General features: G+C 34.7%; 1 protein-coding gene across 2 annotated transcripts in view; it reads right to left on the bottom strand.

Moving 5' to 3' along the window:
• Nucleotides 1–18,326, bottom strand: part of Pdhx (pyruvate dehydrogenase complex component X) — a 66,904-nt gene that overhangs the window by 31,609 nt on the left and 16,969 nt on the right. For both annotated transcript variants that reach the window (XM_058583215.1, XM_046455954.2), the window contains exons 2-4: nucleotides 15,928–16,008; nucleotides 6,848–6,948; nucleotides 1,817–2,016 (exon numbers count right to left, since the gene is read on the bottom strand). In XM_058583215.1, coding sequence (XP_058439198.1) covers nucleotides 1,817–2,016; nucleotides 6,848–6,948; nucleotides 15,928–15,988 — 362 coding nt within the window. In that variant the 5' untranslated portion in view covers nucleotides 15,989–16,008. The remainder of the gene's footprint in view (nucleotides 1–1,816; nucleotides 2,017–6,847; nucleotides 6,949–15,927; nucleotides 16,009–18,326) is intronic.

Genomic DNA, 18,326 nt, shown 5'->3' with positions numbered 1-18,326 from the left:
GATAAATCTTTATCAATCTAGTTTATTTTATTATCAAACATTCTTGTAAAAATTTAGTTACTATTTCAAACTATTTATTTAATAAGAGTAAATAATCTAGTGAAAAGAGCTTCAATTCTGACTACGTTTCACATGGCTCCTGCCTTTTTTTTTTTTTTACTATAATAAACAATACATAAAACTTACCATCTTAAGCATTAGGTGTAAAGTTGAGTGGCATTAAGTACAATCCCACTGTTGGGGAACCATTATCAATCCCCAGAACTTTCTCAGCTGCCCAAATCAAAATTCTGTATATATTGAACAGTAACTGTTCATCTCTCCCTCCCCTCAAAACCCGACAACCACTGTTCTATTTCTCTCTACCAATCTGACTACTCTGAGCGTTTCTTCATTTAAGTGTAGTCACATAATATCTGTCTTTTAGTGATGGCTTATTTTATTCATCATAATGTCTTCAGAGTTCATCTATGTTGTATTATGTGTCAGAATGTTCTTCCTTTTCAGACTGAATAACATTTCAAGGTATGTACACAGCATTTTAGACACGAGTCATTGCTACCATTTTTCTACTGTGAATAATGATGCATAAACCTGGATATTCAAACACTGAGAGTCTGCTTTAAATTCTTTAGAGCATATACCCAGAAGTAGAACTGCTGAGTGATAAGGTAATCCTCTTTTTTTGAGGAAATGCCACATTGTTTTCTATAAGCAGCTGTGCCATTTTACATGCTCATCCGCATTGCATACAGTTTCAATTTTTTGCACATCCTCACCAACACTTGTTATATTCTGAGGTGGTTTTTTTGTTTGTTTGTTCTTGTTTTTTGGATATCAGCCATACTGATCAATGTGCTGTCTCATTCTGGTGGTTTCATTTTGCACTTCTCTAATGATTAGTGCAGTGAGCAACTTTTCATGTGCCTACTAGCCATTTGTTTATTTAAATTTCTGTGCCATTTTCAATTCTGGTTGTTTCATTGTTACTGAACTATATCCTTAATATAATTTTTAAAGTCCTTAGTATTACCTGAAAATGCTTCTATTTTTACATATACTCCAGAAGAATAAGAGAGGGGAAAAATAACTCATTGATTTCATGAGCTAGTAAGCCCATAGTCATATGACTAGTAAGCACCTACTTTTTAATTAAGGACTTTAAGCAAAGTAGCAAATGTAAATAACTACATAATCTCATGAAGAAAATGAGTAAAACAGGCTGGGTCTGAAAGTTTAAAACTGACAAATGGAGAACATTTTAATGTATTTGCTACTGTAAATACATCTACTTGATATGGGCCTACTGTCATCAAATTTTTAGATTTTTTCCAAGAGAAAGTGAAGTTTTAGATTATTGAATAAGATTAATCAGTAACCAATTAAAAAAAAATTTTTAAATCACTGCATGAACTAATAACACACAAGTTTATAGGCCATTTGGTGTTTAAGAGAATACATAGTGGGACTTCAGATTCATGAGTCTCTAATGAAGTTTGGTATATTGAGTGCCACTCTGGAATTCTAAAACCTAATTCAAATTCAATGTGAAAACAGACTTTTTGTTCTCTATTGGGCAAGCAGAGTCTTCAGAGCACCTGGAACGTAACAGGTATTCAGTATCTATTGCTGAATGAACAATGATGGTAAAATAAAATAACTTCCCTTATTTCTCAGTGTCCTCGAGAAATAAGGGAAGTTCAGTAACTTTCTACATAATGTACAAAGATGCTTTAAATAAGATAATAATTAAAACCATAAGAGGGCCATAACAATTTTTTTTAATTAACATTATCATTCAAATAAACATACTCACTGCGGTGTCCCTGCTGTGTGTTCCTTCTTAACAGGGAGAGAAATCTGTGGTTCTGATGAGGGGTGAGGCACTGATGGTTTTGAAACTGATGGTGGAGGACCTACATCTTTGGGAATTTCAACTTGTTTCCAATCTTGTCCTTCTTCAACCATCAAACCAATTAGTGAACCTAGTCGTATGTTTTTAATTCCCTCTTCAACCTGTATTTTAAAAACAAACAAACAAAAAAAGTAGAGATAGAAAGGCTCATCAATGTCAAGTAGTTTATGCCTTGATGGGTAATCAAGGAAAGATCTCTTAATTTGAACTGAGAGTCTCAACCTCCTACCTTCTTTCCCTTCTGCTTTCCACTCATGCCCTCCTTCACCAGTCTTCCTCTCCCATTTATTAATAATACTTCCTGAGATGAAGGAAAAATCTAGAATCTCTCATTTTCATGGCAGCCTTCAAATATGTGAGTTACCATTGGTTTACTGTTTTTGATGTCAACTAACACAAATCTAAAACAGGAGACTATGGTTACATATCTCAATTATTTTGTCTTTCTCAGACAATTTCTATACATTGTCTTTCTCAATTTTTACACATTTCAAGAGCTCATATGGGCTTAATCCCCCCATTAGTCCTATCTACTAAAATTAATTTAAAATAAAATCTTTTCAGTAAACTTAGTCTCTGTGGGAAGGCCAGGGAAGAATGTTCCATTGTATAGATAGTAATTGAACTACTGAACTATTGTATTGATAGTATTGAACTGGCTAACTATTCTGGTTAATGTTAAGAATATTTAACTTTAGTATTTAATTCTTCCCCTGAATATCTACTTATAGAATCTGAAAAATAAAATAAAATTATGAGTTTTTAAAAGTTTATCAATAACATTAAGGTGTCCTACTTAACCAGTTTTTCAGATAATATTTACCAACTAAAAACCTAAGATCAAAGATGATTTTTTTTAAATTAAGAAAAATAATTTTAAGCATATCAGCAGTATTAACTTATAAATGAAAGGCTGATTCTGATTTACTTATTAAATGAAGTCCCTAGAAAACCTGTAGATAACAATATTTGGAGGCTTAGTATTGGAAGAAAATGTCATTCCTTTAAAATTTTCTATTATTTCCTTTCAATTACTCTAAATAATGCTCATCACAGATGTATCTAATGAATAGCAGAATTATAGGCTGTAGGACATTCATTAATACAATAATTATAAGGAAAAGCATAATACCTAGCATGGGTTTGACATTTCAGAGTTACACTGATTCTGATGTATATTAGTATGTGCATTATTCTTAAAACAATAAAACATAAATTCTGAGAACTAGAAAGCCTTCTAAATTTACTAATTACCGATGGGGAATAAAAGGAACAATACTTTAATGAAGCACATGTATATATACACGTATACATTTATATACAGATAAATGGACATATGAAACTAATTAAGAATAAACAATGAATTATAAGCTGTGGGAAAAGACCAAACAATCCAAGAAAAATTTAGTTGCAAAAGTTTTACTTCTGCAAACTATTCATTTTTCATGTCAAAAGATGAGTTAAGATTATTATTAGGTTAACATTTTCTCCATCTAAAAGTGTTTAATTAGCTGTTTATGAGATGCCTACTAAAAATCACAAAGTAAACGAGTAATTCTTTAAAAACTCATAGAAATAAGAAGCATTAAATGATATGAAGTCCACTTGATAATTCCTTTCAAGACTGAATCAGCCGTAAGATCAGTATCCAAGTACAAAGAATATGATTCAAATGTAAACCATTCCCTTGTAGGGGAAAATTTTGTTTTAAAAATATCAATAGATTTCTGAAATGTGAGTCAGATACTGTACTAAATTTGAAACTGAAATCTCCTTTTCTAATTTACTGTAAATCATATATATGATTCCACATATATCCTACCAACATGACATTAACATTTTCAAAGAGGCAGTAACAAGTTTTTATTATCATTTCACTTTTTACTGTATCTAAATATCAAACAATATTTAAAGTACTCACATTTTTTCCCATGCTAGAGAGAGAGAGAGAGAGAGAGAGAGAGAAAGTGCACGAAACATAAATATTTAAAAGTGGGGTAGACTTAGTACATAGGAGTAAATTATACTTTGCAAAACTGTGTTTAGAAACCAAAGAGGCCTTTGGCACTGTTGTGTCTCCTCTGTCCAAATCAACACCATAAATGCATGCTGTTCTACCAAAGTACTGGAGCTTTAGGACACCTGAAACATACAGGGTACACCTTTGGCTTACTTGATCAAAGCCTTCTATTACTCTTGTGCCATTGACTTCTAAATATGAAATGAAAAAATTTTACACTTTGCCCTATAAACTTATAGCTTATTAATAGTAAAATTTTGAATTAAGTCCGTCATTCAAAGTACTAGCGTTCCTTCCCAGTTTTGTATAGACTTCCTGGGTTTCAATGCTGAAACTCCATTAATTACTAGTTATATGGTCTTAGGTTTGTCTATTTCACCATGCCGATTTCTTTAAAATAAAAACCAGTAACAACAGGTATGTGTGGTTGTTATGAGGAATAAATGAGTTACATGTGAGGCACTTAGAAGAACATGTCACTTACCATAAATATTAAAGATATTACTTTTAAATCAAGAAATACTATCAACAGGATCAAAATTGGAGTGCACCTTGATAAGGGCTGGAAATTCCTGCCTAATGGCCCAGCATGTGGCTGGTAGCACTAGAGGGCAAATAGCAACATATAAAAGGTGGTAAGGCCTGAGATAAATTCTTAATAACACTGATAGGCTAAATTTCATCCCTCTACCTGTACCAGAGATGTTCCCAAGCAGTGACATTAAACATCTGCAACTATACCAAATAGAGCTCACCTATGTTTATCAGTGTACCCAAAAGTATGGAATGCTGAAATCAAGGCACAAAGTAAAATTAAAGTGTGCTAAGTATTATTTTACATTTAAAATATAATTCAGATGCAAAACTAAAAGAGTATTTAGAAAGCCAAACTGTGAAGATAAAATACAAAACCTCTTAAATTTCTAAGAGTAAAATGTACTATGATTTCTAAGCCTTTCAAATATGTGTGCTCAAAATTGACATTAGAGTTGCAGTACTTATTTTCAGTGTTCAGTTTAATTTTATTATCATCCCTTGGCTTTTAATAAGCTCAATTATCCAACTCTTTGATTCCGAAAGCAGAAGTCTCTTAAATGTATTACTCCTGTAAAAATCATGTTATTTTGTTTGGAAAAATGAGAATTATTCCATAGCGAAAAAGATGGGTACAACTCTTGCTGGTGGTGATGGTGGTGAGGGTTGAAGCAGGAGAGAAGACAAAACCAAAAGGCACTAGTGAGCCCACCTTAATTTGTTCCCTCTGTGAAACTGTATAACATTGTGACATGAATATACTTCCACTACCATCGTCCAAAAAGCATGTAGAATAATAATAAAAATACAAAGCCCTAAAACACACAATCTTTTCTTTGGCAGGAATACCCTCCTAAACCTTTCAGAGCATTAGGGACCATATGAATAGGCACTCCTGACCCACTGACATAGTTAGCCATTTGAAATGCATTACTAAGCAGTTAAGTGGAAAATGCTATAAATTCTGAGAGACTTTTTCAGCCAAGCAATTCAGAACTAGGGCCAAAGGCACAGCCTGTCAAAAGCACACCCAATAAAATGCAAACTGGGTTTATTACATATGGCAATTTAAGCAATCTTTCTCTTCCTCAAAATACTACATAAATTAGTCAAATTATTTTTGGTAAGTATATTTTTTTATTTTCTCAGTTATAAAGGTAAACATTTTAATCTTCAATTCAGACTTCCTCTGAGGAAGTTAACTATATTTTAAACAACGTGCTTCAATCATAGACAGATGTTTGATATAATAAGATGTCAGGAATAAAGCAAGTGGTTAGAAAATATACACATAAAAGGCAGTGGCACATGCCTGTAATCCCAGCGGCTTGGGAGGCTGAGGTAGGAGAATCTGTAGTTCAGAGCCAGCCTCAGCAACAGCAAGGCACTAAGCAACTTATTGAGTTGCTAATAAAAAACAAAATAGGGCTGGGGATATGGCTTAGTGGTCGAGTGCCCCCAAGTTCAATTCCTGGTACCACCTCCAAAGGACCTTCTAGTAAGAAACACTAATTTAAAAGTTATAAGATCTATATCTAATTAGAGTATAACATTCCAAGGTATGGCCTTTGGACCAAATAGACAATGGAAGGTGTTATATCCATCCTAAATGCAGAGATGAGCTGGTGGCTCAGAACTAAAAACATATCGACAAGGGACTACCATTAGAGGTATGTCTTACCAGTACAAATCAAACTATAGAGGCATAAATGAATATTTATTGGTCAGTCACAAACAACTGATACAAATGCTTAGACTCATATAGAATGACATGGGAGTCATTTGTATATTTTCTCACTTAAATTTCCCTAATATCCCATGGTTTGTTATAATCTTCTCTACTTTATTATGAAGCAAAGGATAAAGAATTTGCTTCTCATTATGCAGTTATAACTGCAGAAGAAGACTTTAGCTACATGATTCAGGTGGCACTGTGACTCCCAGAAACCACAGTCTTAGCTGCTATTCTATACTATCTGGCAAATGTTCTGGAAATGAAGAAACAACACATTGATTGGCTACATCAGTAGAAAAGTATTTTACCATATGCAAATTTACGCATTTTATTTTACTTTTCTCATGAGTTTTAAAATTCCATCTAAAAATAACATATGCATTATAGAAAATTTAGAAAATACAAAAAACACAATTCGAATTAAAAATGTACTATGTAAAAGATAATACAACAATATAAATAAAGAGGTAACTTTCTTTCAAAAACTTTACATTTAAGAAATCTTCATCCTACCAATTAATGTCACATCATGTACAACCAGAAGAATGTGAATAATATATCAAAATACATTCTACTGTCATGTATTAAAAATAAAAAAAAAGAAATCTTCATCCTATAGAAGATAATCCAAATGAAAACTTACCACTATTTTGGCCAAGATGCCGTCATCACTTGCATCTAAGGTAACCACAGCTTTGTCAGTCTCAATTTCACATAATGCATCTCCAGCACTCACAGCTTCACCTACAAAACAACACTGGGTTTGTTTTGTTTTTTTAAAATATGAATATCTGTAGATGTGTGTAAAACATAATTAACAACAAAATACTCTATAGTTACTTCTGGGTTGTGAAATTATAAACAGTTCTAATCTCACGTGTGTGTGTTTGTGTGTGTGTGTGTATGCTTTGTTGTATTTTCTGAAAGCTTTATTAGGGGTATAATTATATTTGTTGTAATAAAAAGCTATTGCTAAGATTACTGAACAAATATTAAAAGTAAAATCACACTGAGACAATAGCAACAAATGAATATTCTCTCCAGGACAAATCAATTTCAGACCCCGTATCTCTTTTTCTTTTAACAGTGCTAAGGATCACACCCAGGGCCTCATCATGCTAGGAAAAAGCTCTATCCCTGAGTTAAACTCCCAACCCTATCTCCTGCTAATTTGACTATTACTCTATAGAGAGAAGTTTCATAATTAATAGTACTTTTTGGTTTACATCTTAGGGCAAGTTCAGAAATCCTATCTGTACCACACAGCATAAATGAATAAAGCATACACAGCATAAAAAAGAGAAAATCAACATGGCTGATGTCAAATTAAGGACCAGTTCTGTGCAATAGAAAAGATATGAAAACTTAAAAACCCGAGCAGGAACTGACATTACAGACATGCTGGTTTCTGGATCAAAAAGTAGGTTTGTGGTGGGGAGGAGAGAAGAGATAGATTTCCTTTAGGAAGTACAGGGAACTAAAAGTGGCCTTGTGGAGCCAGGGGACTCAAATCAGCTTTACCACTTGAAGCTAGGGCTAAGTCAGGCTGACGAAATGAGCCATCAAAACCTGACTGAGACTAAGGCTTTATTCAGAAACTGTGGGTGTAGGAGATGGGGGACAAAAATACTGCCCCAATATCAGAAACCAAGTCAAACAACCTTCTGGCTCCAGGACTGCATCTGTCAATATTCTCAGTATCCATAGCAAAATACAGGGGCTAAGGGTAAGATAAGGGATGGGCAAGAGGGAAGACATTTGAGAAAAACAGAAAAACCTTCCATTCAAAAGTAAACCATAAAACAAGGTCCTGAAACATTAAGAAACCTAATGCTAAGAAAGCAAGTCACAAAATCAATAACTGGAACAGAAACAGATTTGAGAAGCAATTCTTTAGTGCAATCTGCCAAAGATTTTAAAATAAGTATCTGGAGGATGTTAAAAATATAAGTGAAGATAAAACAGCCATCACAAGGACAATAATTTTTTTTAAAAAATGTACAGAAATGAAACAAAACAGCATCAAGTAGAAAGGAAAAAAGCTAATCAGAAATATTGGAAATAAAAAAATTAAGTCATCAAAATTTAAAAAAAAGGTATATATTCTAGAGTGGACATAGCAGAAGAGTGATATTGAAAGCTAGCACCAAGAAACTATCCAGTAGTTAACACATGCAGATAAAAAAATTTTTTTTTTAAATAGAAAGGAAAAGAAAAGAGGCAGCTAAATGACATAGACTGAGGCTGCAATGTTTGTCTTATGGACTTCCTGGGGAAGACTTGGGGGGCTGGTGGAGAAGCAATACCTGAAGAAATAATTGCCAAAATTTTTTCCAGAACTAGAGATGTATACCTTCATAATATTAAGAGTTTGAAATACCCATTGTTGACTGAGAGGGGGCACAAGAGAGCCTTGTGGCATGTGAGGAATGTCCTAAATCTTGTAGGTAGAGGTACATATAAATATTGAGATTACATTCTATGCAAGTTAAAACGGTGACAAAATTTTAACAGGAAAAAGAGTATTAGAGCATGTAAACATAATCCACATTAGATACACTGTAGAGAAACTGCACACTATCAACAATAAAAAACGTAATTTTAAAAGCTATCAGAGGAAAAAAAAAACATTACCTCAATGGAATGACAGACTGAGAGCACACTTCTCAGCAGCTGCAATAGAGGTCAGAAGACAATGAAGCAATATCTTCAAAAAGCTGAGGAAAAATAACTGTCTAGAATTTTACATGCAGCCAAACCATCAATTAAGAATGACAGAAAGTATTGTTTAGACATATCAAAGCTAGAAAATTTACCATTATTGGCAATCACTTCAAAGAGCTCATACAAGATTGTCATCAAGAAGAAAAGTAGACACAGAAAGGACCCACGAGACACAAGAAAAAAGTTACCACAAAAGCTGCTATAATGCTAACCATTTATCACTTAAAAGGCCATGTTTGAAGGTCAAAAAGTAAAAACTCAAAAACTAAAAATCAATAAGATGAATAAGGGAATGTTTAGGTGATGTGAACCATACTGAACTTTGATACAATTAGGAAAAAATACTGAATAACTACATTTTTTGACAAAATTTAAGAATTTAAAAATAGAAATATAATCTATATCAATTAAAAAATCAGCAAAATGATCACTTAACAGAAAGTATGCCCATGAAAAGAAAAGGAAGAGAATAAAAACAGAAATGCACAAAAAACAGCAAAAATAAATTCAAATGTATAAATAACCACAATAATTGTAAACGGATTAAAACTACATATAAAAGTAGTGGTTATGAAAATACAGAAATAAAATCTTGGTAAAAATAGCTTAGAAGAGACAGACCTAAACCCTAAATAGAAAAATAAAATAAAGGGATAGAAAATATAAGTCATACAAATACACCCCCATCTCTTCACATATACACCCAAATAGCTGAAATAGCAATATTTACAGGTGAATACAATGAGAAAATGTGAAAGAAAATCTAAAATACTAGTAAGTTAATAAGTGTGCTCTGAAAGTTTCCTTAGAATGAATCTCATCTGAGCCTGAGAAGATGAGGAGATAAATAAAGGATAATGATTCAGGCAGAAGGCGGCATACCCAGAGGCCTGGGAGCAAAGAAAACACGCCACTTTGGGGGAACTAGCAAACAGTACATGAGAGAAGCAATGAAAGATTAGGCTGGTGAGATATGCAGGAACAGACCAAAAAGGACCATTGTATGTCATACAGAGAATGTCCCAGTGTCATATTATACATTTTATCTTACGTACTTCTTTATACAGCAGATGTTTTAGTTAAAATAGATCATACTTCAAAAGGAAAAATAAAAAAGCACTATTCTGTTTCTGTAGTAACCATGGGAGAGATCACTGAATTATGCAACCTACCATAAAACCACTTCTTTGATGGCTGGAAAATAAATTCTGGCCTTAAGAAACCAAGTAAAATGAAACTATATCATTGTGCTCATCCAAGTTCAAATTTCAACCACTCTTTAAGAACTATCTATTCTTCTGCTTCAGCTATGTAACTTTCTCTTGGCACTTCAACTGACAAGTTTTTGTTTCTATTCCTGAATTCCTGTAACAGTTATAACTAATTTGAAAAGAACCACAAATTACAATATAAAATGTTATATTGCTATTACTAATTACTTTTTAAAAATTGTATTTTTCTCTACTTACTAGAAAATACTGTGAGCTTTTCCACAATAGAAACAGGGCACATTAGAGATGTTTTATATCACTCCCATTCCTCAGATCTCAGGCCAGTGCCCCATGTGTGATGCACTTCAGATTAAATGCTTTACAAAAAAACTGTAATAACTTAACATATCCTTATTTCCTTATGAGGTACACATCAAACTGTCCTTTGCGTGTCTTTTCATTCTCCCATTTGATTTGTAGAATGTTTCTAATTTTAAATAGACATGTAACCCCGTTTCTTATGTTCTTTAAACAATACCCACATCTTGCCACATAACATAGGCACATATGTCAGCTAAATAAGAATGCTGAGAGAAACAGACAAAAACTACTGTGTATAAAGAGCTTTGTCCATAAACTACAGTAACATTTAAAACATTATACTTTCATATAAAGAAGCATTACCCCTAACTTATTATGAAACTAGATTCTATCTATTGATAATCAAATACAATGTAAATGCCAAAAGAAAATTTTGAGACTAAATGCCACAAAGATGCAAGTCTGATAAGTTTCAGCTTTGATCAACAAGTTAGCACTATATTGAGAAAGACTGCTTGGCAGAGAAGTTAAAAGGAACCTCTCCCAAGTCAGACATGTCAGATATGAGTTTCATTTGAAGGCTGTACACTTAGTAGTGATCTAGTCACTTCATCTTAATCTCTTTGACTCTCAGGAAGAGATTATTAAAAAAAAAAAAATCACAGACTTGGAAGTCACTTCACTTACACCTTTACATAACACTTCACATCTTCAGATAGAACTAAAGACAAAATATTAGGTATAGCTAGTAACAACGATTAAAACTCAAGATCCATTATTCGCTCCTCTTCCAGTCTATTATTTCAAACAGATCATTCAACAAACATTAATGTATAAGACATTGTAGTAAGCACTGAGTACAAAAACAACAAGATATGGTTCTATTTGTAAAGAGTTTATAGTCTAGTGGAAAAGACTGAGCAGCCAGGACAGAGGCTCATGGACGATCTGAGGGACAGAAGGCTTCTCAGTTGTCACGTTGATGGCTGACTGGCTGCAGAAGATGGCAGCCCTGGAGTGTTCCTGAGCCATCTTCTTGAAGTCGGTGTCAGTGGCGTAGGTGGAGCGGGCCCGGAGCGAGAGTGCGGGCCCCAGGAGGGGCCAGACCAGAGGCCCGCCCGGGGGCCGCTCCCCAGCACCGACGCCAGCATCATATCCTGTTCCTTTGTCCAGATGAGCAGCTGTCAGAGCTGAGGATGGAAGTATACAGAGGCTTCCCTCTGTCTTAGTAAATTCTAGGCATGAAATAGTGTCTCAGTCAAACACGGTTTATATTATTAACCAAACACATCCTGTGGTTTTTACAAAATACTTTTGTCCTGCCAAAAATTTAAGACTAAGTATTTCCAAGGTGTATGATGGTAGAGGGCTACTTGTTGTCTGAAAGACCAAGTAAATCAGATCTACATAAACATGAAAGAGAAAAACCTCTTCTTATTGCTATGTTGAGAGATATTAATGTATTTGCTCAGCAAACATCTACAAGTTGCCCCTATATGAATGACACTGTATAAGACACCATGGTTAACAATAATAAGATAGAAATGCTACAAGAAGTTCCTAATCAGAACCAGCTGACAATGCCAATCCCACCCAATTAGTACACAACAGAATGGTAATAGAGAAGAGGGATCCCTAATCACAGTCTGTCAATGCTTATCACTTCATCATAATTAAAAGGATGATATTTGCATGGACCCATGACCTGAGGCAGCCTGGCTGCTAGGCCAGTCAAATCCTGCTGACAGCATGAGTGGTAGTTTGAGAAGGAGACTGTCACATCAGGTTAAATTCCCATACATCCCTCTGGTCTCTTCTTTACCTGATTAGTGGCTACTGTATTGAACAGTTTGGCAAAGTACATTTTTATTGCCACACAGAGTTCCATTGATTAATACTGTAATCTACAATTCATTCACCAATTTTACAATTTTGATCTAATATAAATGTTAGCAATAACTGTAAAAAAGCACAATGATAAAAGCAATTCAGCAACAAAAGTAACGAACTTGCTAATACTTGTTACAACATGGATGATCTCAACTATGCTAAATGAAAACTCTATATTATGATGACTATTTACATGAAATGTCTAGAAAAGGCAAAATTTTAGAGACAGAAACCAGATCAAAGTTGTCTAAAGCCAGGGATGGGAGACGAAAGCAACTGCAATCACGCAGCACAGAACATTTCGGGATGACAGAAGTGTTCTAAAAATGGACTATGGTAAGTTTACTAAAAATAATTGGATTGTGCACATAAAATTGGTGACTGTGTAAATTATATTTCAAAAAAGCTGTTAAAATAGTAGTATACCAAAAAAACACTGAGGCTATTTGTGAAATGTACTTTTCCCAAATTTTCCAGTTTAGCACCACAAACATATTCCCAGAAATAGAAACCAAAGCCTCTTCTACAGTAGAATCCAGAATCTTTGTGTAATTCTCCAATTGTACCTAGTGGTACAGGATAAAGTCCCCATCAGAACAGTTTTACTCTCAAACACTAAGTTTGAGACAGTCCGAATTACACAAAAGCTGTGTGGAATAGTCAAAATTCCCAGTTATACAACATAAGAAAGGCTCACTAAGAATGACAGCCCCTGGATTGAAGAATCACACCTAGAGCAGCAGAGGACATCACTTGCTAAGCACATGTCTGCTCCAGACACCATGTGCTAAGTATGTCACACAATTGTTCTAGTGTGGTTTTGTTTCATAGTGCTTCTTGGCAGAGCGCAAATCTAAAATATTAATCTCAAGGAAAAAAATATTTTTCATATGTGTAAATATTCTCTCATGAAAGGGGAACAAATATTTCTTTTTGTTGTTTTAACAGATTTGACTTTTCAACTGATGAAAAAATAAACTATGGCCACTTTAATAAACAGAAATTACCTGAAGTATACTTTCTTTACCACAACCCCACCCTCCTAAACACCTGTAATAAAGATGGAGAATTACAGTTCAACTTACCTTTCAAGATTATTTTGAAATTGTGTGTTATTTAGCACTTTCAAAATATTTTCTCTACTGTTTTATTTTATTAGCAGTACAGAAGACTGAACCCAGGGCCTTGTGCACACAAGATAAGTGCTCTACTATTAAGCTACATACCTAGGCCTTTTATTTTTATTTTTTGAGCCTAGGTCTTGCTAAATTCCTCAGGCTGGACTCCAACTTGTGATCCTTCTGCTTCAGCCTCTCAAGTAGCTGTGTGATTATAGTGTGCACCACCACACTCAGCTTCTACTAATTTTATGATGCATACTTTTAATTCAATCCTCAGACTAAATAAGCATCCTATTACTTATTATTAAACTAGTGTCCTAAGATTCATTAGCTCAAAAAGATGAAAATAATTTACATGCTATTATTGCACATAACTCAGAATATAAAAACAAATTATGATTGAATTTGAAGCTATGATATACCTCTTTTCTTTGTATTTTGTTTTAGTTGTAGTTGGACACAATATATTTTATTTTTATGGGGTGCTGAGGATTGAACCCAGCGCCCCACACATGCTAGGCAAGCACTCTACCACTAAGCCACAACCCCCAGCCTCTATGATATACCTTTGATTTTATCTAACTTGACTCACTCCAGGTAGTTCTCATGGCAACATAGAAACTCCAAAGGGCAAATCATGATTCTTTTATTGCACCCTTACCTCCCTAGCTTAAAACACGCATTAATAAAAGTAGCTGTGAATTAGAGTCTCAGATTTTCAAGAAACCTTAAAAGTTTATATAACCGAACTGCTATCCACAGGCTATTGGATCATTATCTAGTCTTTGCTTAAAAATAAATTAGATTGATAACTAGATACAACAGCACTCTTTTTCATTAAAAATTTTCAATATTCTTAATGTTTTAAATTCCATTAACCTTACATTAATAAAGATCTCAATATAAAAAAAGCATAGCTAATGAGAAGTATATAAAAAAGGGAATATGTTTTCAATAAATTTATAATCTAATAGTCCCTTTTTGAATGAGCCAAGTGTCACCATCAACATATCAAGCACCAAGCGTACCAAACTGCCGGGTCTGTTCCAATTACTGCATTAACCATAACAGGGACGCATTAACACATTTGGACACATTCCCTGCTATGGAAGAGAATTTAGTAATGCTTCCAATCACACAGGTCAATCCTAACCAGGCACAGTCATCTGGACAGCCTCACTGTGTTACATCTCCTAGGTTACTCCCTTATGGATACCTGCCTAATCCATAGGACCAAGCTTCTGCTCTGAGGCCCATTCTGTTATCTATCTTCTTGTTTTTCCTAGCACTCCAGAATCCCTCAAAGAATGGCAGCCTTGCCCCAAACTCCCAAGCTTATTTGGCAGATATTGTCAAATAAGTACTTGCCGGCCCTCTTCCCAAGCCCCATACGTGTCATCATTGGCAAAAGTTATACCACGAGTGGCTAGACCTCCGAGTGGCTAGACCTCCTGGAATAACAACAGAACTCTGCCACACTCTCAATTCTTACCTGTGACTTAAACTCTCCAGATGCTCTTTTATAATTACTTTCTGGATGACACAAGACCAGAATTTGCCTTAGCAAAATCTGTGCCTACTGAATCACAAATGGAAACCCCGGAAGTCCTTGCCAGGGCTAGCCACTTGCTTGGTTTTCGTTTTTTTGTACCAGGGAATGAACTCAGGGGTGCTTAACTATTGAGCCATATCCCCACCCCTTTTTATTTTTTTTATTTTGAGATAAAGTCTCATCAAGTTGCTCAGGACCTCGCTAAGTTGCTGAGGCTGGCTTTGAACTTGTGATCCTCCTACTGCCTCAGCTTCCTAAGTCACTGGGATTGTAGGAGTGTGCCACTGCACCGAGTACGCATTTATTTTTAATTGGTTCTTTCTAGATATATATGACAGTACAGTGTATTTGACAAATTACACATACATAGAGTATATACTAGTCTAAACAGGATCCCATTCTTGCAGTTCTTTTAAAACACCAACCCCACCATTTTAATTATATAGGCTTAATAATATGTTTCAATAACTAGAAGTCTACTGCCCTTCTCTACTGCTCTTCTTTTGAGGCTTTTCCTTATTATTCTTACTTATTTGCCCTCTTATAATCAACTTCCCTAGCTCCAGGAAAATAGGCAGTCACACAGTCATGATAGAGTTATAAACTAAGGGTTTTGATAAAAGCATGAGGTTGAAAGACTGAAAATTGAAAAAAAAAAAAAAAAAAAACCCTTAAAATATTTTAAAATTCAGTGCGTGTGGAAACACACAGGATGAACCCAGAAAACTTTGCTACATTAACATGGGAAATTTTTATTTAAACAAATCTATATTAGTAGCAAAGAAACACAGGTTACTTCATTTACATTATGTACTGTGTAATACAACTGATTAGAAAAAAGCCAAAATAACCAGGAAGAGTGATCAACAAAGCACAGTAGACACCAGTGATGTTCTTAACTCACCTTCCTTTTTCAGCCATTTGACAATGTTTCCCTCTTCCATTGTAGGTGACAGAGATGGCATTAGAACCTTAATAGGATCAACTGAAAGTGGAAAAAAAGAAAAGATTAGCCTCTCCCAAAAAAGTACTAACAAGGAATTAATATCAATTCAAATAAATTACTATCAAATTCTATGGAGAAAGAGGGTACTCCAAAGACAATTCCCAGATGACAAATAAAGTGTCTAGTAAATACTATGGAAACATAACATTCTCAACTGTGAATATTTTTATAAAACTTTTTTTTAAATACTTGACTACTTTCATAATTAGGTGCTTACAAGTTAAAAAAGAAAAATTGATTTAAGTTTCATCTCCTTTCCCTTTTGTCTCTGCAAAAAATATTTTAGGTACAATGATCACAAGAAAAGATAAGAAAAAATAACATCAAAACAGGATTCTGGGGGCTGGGGTTGGGGCTCACTGGTAGTGCACTTGCCTGGCACGTGTACGGCACTGGGTTTGGTTCTCAGCATCACATATAAATAAATAAAATAAAGGTCTTTCAACAACTAAAGAAAAAAAAAAGTTAACAACAACAAAAAAAACAGGACTCTAATGACCTGGAGCAGATTAATCAAGATCAGACTTTAAGAAATTGGTTGTTGTAATGCACCGCTAAACCTACACTACACAATATTCAAAGGTATAATATTATACTTTTCAATATTCAATATTCAAATAGTATATTATATTACTCAATATTCAACTGTAGGTGACAGAGATAGCATTTCAATTTTTTTAAGACTGAAAGGAAAAGTTTATCTAGTCAAGGTTGATCAGGCAAGAAACTAAGCAGTTGAACTGATCTCAGATTTTGTTCCCTACCACAATTAAACTGGGGATTCAAAAAGGCTGACCTTAAACCTGAGACACCTCTCACTGAAGCAAATTATTTTTTCCTTAGACACCAAAAAAGGAGACAGTATGTATCTGTCCTGCTCTACTTCCCAATAATTACCCACCGTCCAGGACTATATTCAAAGAGCACACAGCTTTTGATTAAAATTTATATAAAGGTTATACTAATAAACTACCGTAACAACAAATTACATTCCCTGAAGTCTTTCACAGAACCATTCTCTTCTCAGATATTCAACACTCAAGACTCAAACAAGCAAAATACTGCAGCACAGCTAACATATTTCAAATGTGGAAGAGGAGAGAACGGAGTTTACTCCCCATTAATGTATTAGGATTAACAGTAAGGAAATTTAGCACTCATGTTAAATGGGGTTAAATAAAATGAGGTTTCCTTAGGGAAATGGAACTAATTTTACAGTGACTTTTGGAGAATTCCGATGGCTTCATGTTAAAGGTACTTCCAAGAATATTAAGAAGAAAGGTTCTATCTGTTCTCTACTTCTTCACTCCTCTGTAAAGGACTGGGAAAAAGCATGTCTACCTGCCTCAGCTTTGTCCTCATTTTCTTTTAAGACCTTCCTGTCTATAGGGAACCTACATTTTCCTCTGAGCTCTTCCATGGCCCTGCATGGCCCTGCATGAATGAACCTGCCTTTGAAAGACAGATCCAGGGCTGGGGATGTGGCTCAAGCAGTAGCACGCTCGCCTGGCATGTGTGTGGCCCGCGTTCGATCCTCAGCACCACATACAAACAAAGATGTTGTGTCCGCTGAAAACTAAAAAATAAATATTAAAAAAAAAAATTCTCTCTCTCTCTAAAAAAAAAAAAAAAAAAAAAAAAAAAAAAAAAGAAAGGAAGACAGATCCATAGCCTCACCTCTCCCTGTTCCCATCATCAGGGCTCATTGGGTGTGAGGCGACAATCCATGTATGTTTGCTTTGTATACACAAACTCTCTCCCTCAAACAAAAAGCCAAACTTTAAATAAGGGGTTGTACTGGAAAGTCCAATTGTGGAAGGCCTCAGCTCTGCATCACATTCTCTAATCCAGCCTATCAGCATTAAGACTCCACCCACCCACTTGATCCTCATACCTGACTCCTTTCCTCTCTTACATCTGGTACAAATTCTAAGACAGCTAGAATTATCACTTCTAAAGGCCCCAAAATGATAGAGTCCAAACTAAATTCAAAGTGAGCATGATCATTTCACCAATATGAAGACCACAGTTCAGATTAAGGGAGCTGTCCGCTTAGCTCTCTCGGCTGTCCTTTATTAGACTGTGTTACTTTTTTCTCATGTTCCTTACAAATACTGATCATCAGTTGATTGCTGATTATTTATAGGGCTGGTGATGTAGCTCAGCTGTAATGCATTCTTAGGTTTAATCCCCAGCACACATACAGTTATTTTGGAAAGGACTGCAGAATACTGGCCATCAAACTCCTGTCACTTATGACTCTCAATAATTATTGTTGCAGGTTGCATTTAATTCCC

Source organism: Marmota monax, unplaced genomic scaffold, assembly GCF_021218885.2.
Source record: "Marmota monax isolate L192 unplaced genomic scaffold, Marmota_monax_Labrador192_F-V1.1 WCK01_AAM20220418_F8-fsc00047, whole genome shotgun sequence".
In the NCBI taxonomy this organism is placed as follows: domain Eukaryota; kingdom Metazoa; phylum Chordata; class Mammalia; order Rodentia; family Sciuridae; genus Marmota; species Marmota monax.
Note: the sequence above shows the minus strand (reverse complement) of the source record. Positions and strands in the feature narration are given on the sequence as shown.